Genomic DNA, 3,459 nt, shown 5'->3' on the forward strand with positions numbered 1-3,459 from the left:
GTTGACATCAATGTCAACAATTGACGTCAACTGTTGACATCAATGTCAACAATTGACGTCAACTGTTGACATCAATGTCAACAATTGACGTCAACTGTTGACATCAAAGTCAACAAATTACGTCAACTGTTGACATCAACGTCAACAATTGACGTCAACTGTTGACATCAAAGTCAACAATTGACGTCAACTGTTGACATCAAAGTCAACAATTGACGTCAACTGTTGACATCAAAGTCAACAAATTACGTCAACTGTTGACATCAACGTCAACAAATTACGTCAACTGTTGACATCAACGTCAACAAATTACGTCAACTGTTGACATCGTTAGTTAATTCTCAAACACTTACCAACATTCGAACAGCATATGAAGTGTATTTTTCTGCTCTGGCTTGGTATTCTTTTGTCAAAATGGTTTGTGTATTTGCCGCAGCTTCCCGACGCTCATAAAACCATCTCATACTTCGCTCTCTCAGCCAATCCATCAATTTTGAAACTGGAAATTGTCTCACCTTTACATTTAATGCATTTAATGACTCCGCATTGTTGTTCGTCATGATACCATACCTCTTTCCCCTGAACATACACCTTGCCCATCTTTGGTACCCGACATCATTGGCTAAGTAGCGACGTATTTCAGGATTTTCAGCGTCCAACATGACCATAAAACTTTCAAATCCCCGCTGAGTGTATGCTTTTGCGGCACCGTAAAATTTCCACTTCACCTCCTTCGTGATCCCCTTGAAAGTAGTCTTCAAATTACCGTGTAGATGGAACATGCAAAAACCATGATCACAATTTGGAAATACCGTCTTGAGGCCATTGATTATACCAGCATGTCTATCGGATACAAATACTTGTTGCTCCCGTTCCCCAATTGCGTCCTTTAATTTTTCAAAGAAGGAAATCCAAGCCTCGTTAGATTCTGAAGGACCAATACTGTAGGCTAGTGGAAAAATCTGCTTGTTTCCGTCCATCCCACATGCCGTATATAACGTCCCTTTGTAATAATTCTTCAAATGCGTACCATCGACAATAATAACAGGCCTTACGTACTTCCACCCCGTTCTCCATGGCCCGAGTGACATGAAAAAACTTACAAATACACCGCCATCACCAGTGATAAGGTCAAAAAAAGAACCCGGATTCTTAGTCTCGATCATGTACCTTAGCTTAGGCAAGAACTTGTACGAGTCTGTCGAATTGCCGTAGAGGGACTTTAGAGCCTCTTCTCTGGACCGCCAAGCCTTTTTGTAAGACATAGACACTCCGTAATCCATTTGCATGTAATTCCTTATCTCTTTTGGTTTGCTCATTCCAACGGTTGGATCAATACACTTATGCTTAACCATCTCTCCTATTAACGAAGCTGTTGCTTGAGGGTGACGTCCTTGCCTTAAGTTTAGGGGACAAGCGTGCTCATTGTCAAATCTAAAATATGAAAATTACACAATTAGTTTCAAAACCAAAATGTCAACTGTTGATTTTAGAGTTATCACCTGTTGACATTAATTGTTGACATCAATTGTTGACGTCTGTGAGATATTCGCTCTCAGTCAAAAGAAGGAAAATAATTCACCGACGTCAACAATTGATGTCAACAGTTGACGTCAATTGTTGACATCTGTGACTTATTTGCCTTCTGTTGACTGAGAGGAAATATCTCACAGATGTCAACAATTGACGTCAACAATTGATGTCAACAGTTGATAACTCTAATTCAAATTCATAATTCAACAAAGAGTTTACCTTCTAATTTGAAATATGGGTGTGTTTTCCTTTCTCACAGCTCGAACAGCCCATTTACAATGCTCTCCCGGACAAACAACGTGCAAGGTGTTTTTGTCCGAGCTCTTTGTCATATACGAGAAGTTGTTGCTTATGGCGAACAACATCAAGTGTTTCTTTAAAGTCTTTTTATTCGAGTACAATGCATAACGCTCAATAAATACAGGGGAATCACCATCCAAAATAAGGGTGTCCTCTCTCGTAGTAGACGAACTTGGCACACTATGTGGAGGGGACGGTGGATGACTTGTTCTTCGCGGTGGAAGGGGGGAGTTTTGTGGTGGTGGAGGGGAGGAGTTTCGTGGTGGTGGAGACATAGAGTTTCGTGGTGGTTGAGGAGGGGAGGTTCGTCGTGGTGGAGACATAGAGTTTCGTGGTGGTGGAGGGGGGGAGTTTTGTGGTGGTTGAGGAGGGGAGTTTCGTCGTGGTGGAGACATAGAGTTTCGTGGTGGTTGAGGGGGGGAGTTTTGTGGTGGTTGAGGAGGGGAGTTTCGTCGTGGTGGAGGAGGAGTTGGGTTTCGTGGTGGGAAGCCTCGTCGTTGTTGTTGTGTCTCATTGTCTGACAACCTAATGTCATCCAATCCTAACGTAGAACGAATTGCCGATTCATGAGTTGGGACCGAATCACACCCCTCCTCGGGTATTGATGGCATAAGGGGATTTCCGTCACAACCACTATCACGGCTGTTGCGAGTGGATCCAACTCTTGGAGAATCGAGCCCCGATGGTTTTTCTTTTATGTCCAATATCAATTGTAATTTCTCCGTGTCATCTTCCCTCCTTCTTCTCAAGTATAAATAACCTTTCAGCGAGTCGTCGTTGGTTATCTCAACAGGTATCATTGCACCAGCCATCGAATATGAAACGCCAATTGTATGGGTAGATGGTGATTTGCGCAAATACGCGTAAATTATTTGCATCAAACTAGCGAAGCTCACTTCAGACGGCACCATAATTCCGAAAGATCCTTTCTCATGATACCGACCAGGTTCAACCCAAGTACCACTATGCTTGAATAATAAATAAATTTCCGTCATCACTGCATACAATAAACAAAGGTGAGTTAGTAACTGTTGACTTCAGATGTCAACAGTTGATCTCTAAATCTCGCTAATGTCAACAATTTACGTCAACAGTTGACATCTAATGTCAACAACTGATGAACTTCGATGACATTACTATCAGCGAAGTTCATGAGTTGTTGACATCTGATGTCAACAACTCATTAACTTCGCCTAAAAACAAGAGAAAACAATAAAAATTGCCCAGAACAAAAAGAGTTTTTTTTTTCAATCTCAAACATACCCAGAATAAACATACCCAAAAACCAAAGAAAAGTTTGATAAAACAAAAAACAAAACAAAACTAACCTTGAGTCCGGATCTATGAGCTTTGGTCGTGTTTCCTTGAGCGTGTCGGAGGGTGAGCTCAAAGTTGAATGAGAGAGAGAGAGAGAGAGAGAGAGAGTGAGACTGGTCGTGAAGGATTCGGGTTCGGTCGCGATTTTGGGTGAGTGAGGCTGGTCGCGAATCAGGGAGAGAGAGAGGCGATTCAGGGAGAGAGAGTCGCGAGGTCTGGGTGAGTTCGAATGAGAGAGAGAGAGAGAGGCGATTCAGGGAGAGAGAGAGAGAGAGAGAGGCGATTCTGGGTGAGTTCGAATGAGAGAGA

At 42.4% G+C, this 3,459-nt stretch overlaps 1 protein-coding gene across 1 annotated transcript; it reads right to left on the reverse strand.

Moving 5' to 3' along the window:
- Positions 1–341: 341 nt before the first annotated feature.
- On the reverse strand, positions 342–2,744 carry LOC149397912 (uncharacterized). Its single transcript, XM_089614385.1, has 3 exons — positions 2,394–2,744; positions 1,753–1,916; positions 342–1,434 (listed from the first exon to the last, which is right to left on the reverse strand). The coding sequence occupies exons 1-3, from the start codon at positions 2,742–2,744 to the stop codon at positions 342–344; spliced, it is 1,608 nt and encodes a 535-aa protein (XP_089470511.1).
- Between the last annotated feature and the right edge of the window lie 715 nt (positions 2,745–3,459).

The sequence above is a fragment of the Urtica dioica genome, chromosome 5 (assembly GCF_054948205.1).
Source record: "Urtica dioica subsp. dioica isolate 48M chromosome 5, U.dioica_male_clone48M_v1_H2, whole genome shotgun sequence".
Classification (NCBI taxonomy): Eukaryota; Viridiplantae; Streptophyta; class Magnoliopsida; order Rosales; family Urticaceae; genus Urtica; species Urtica dioica.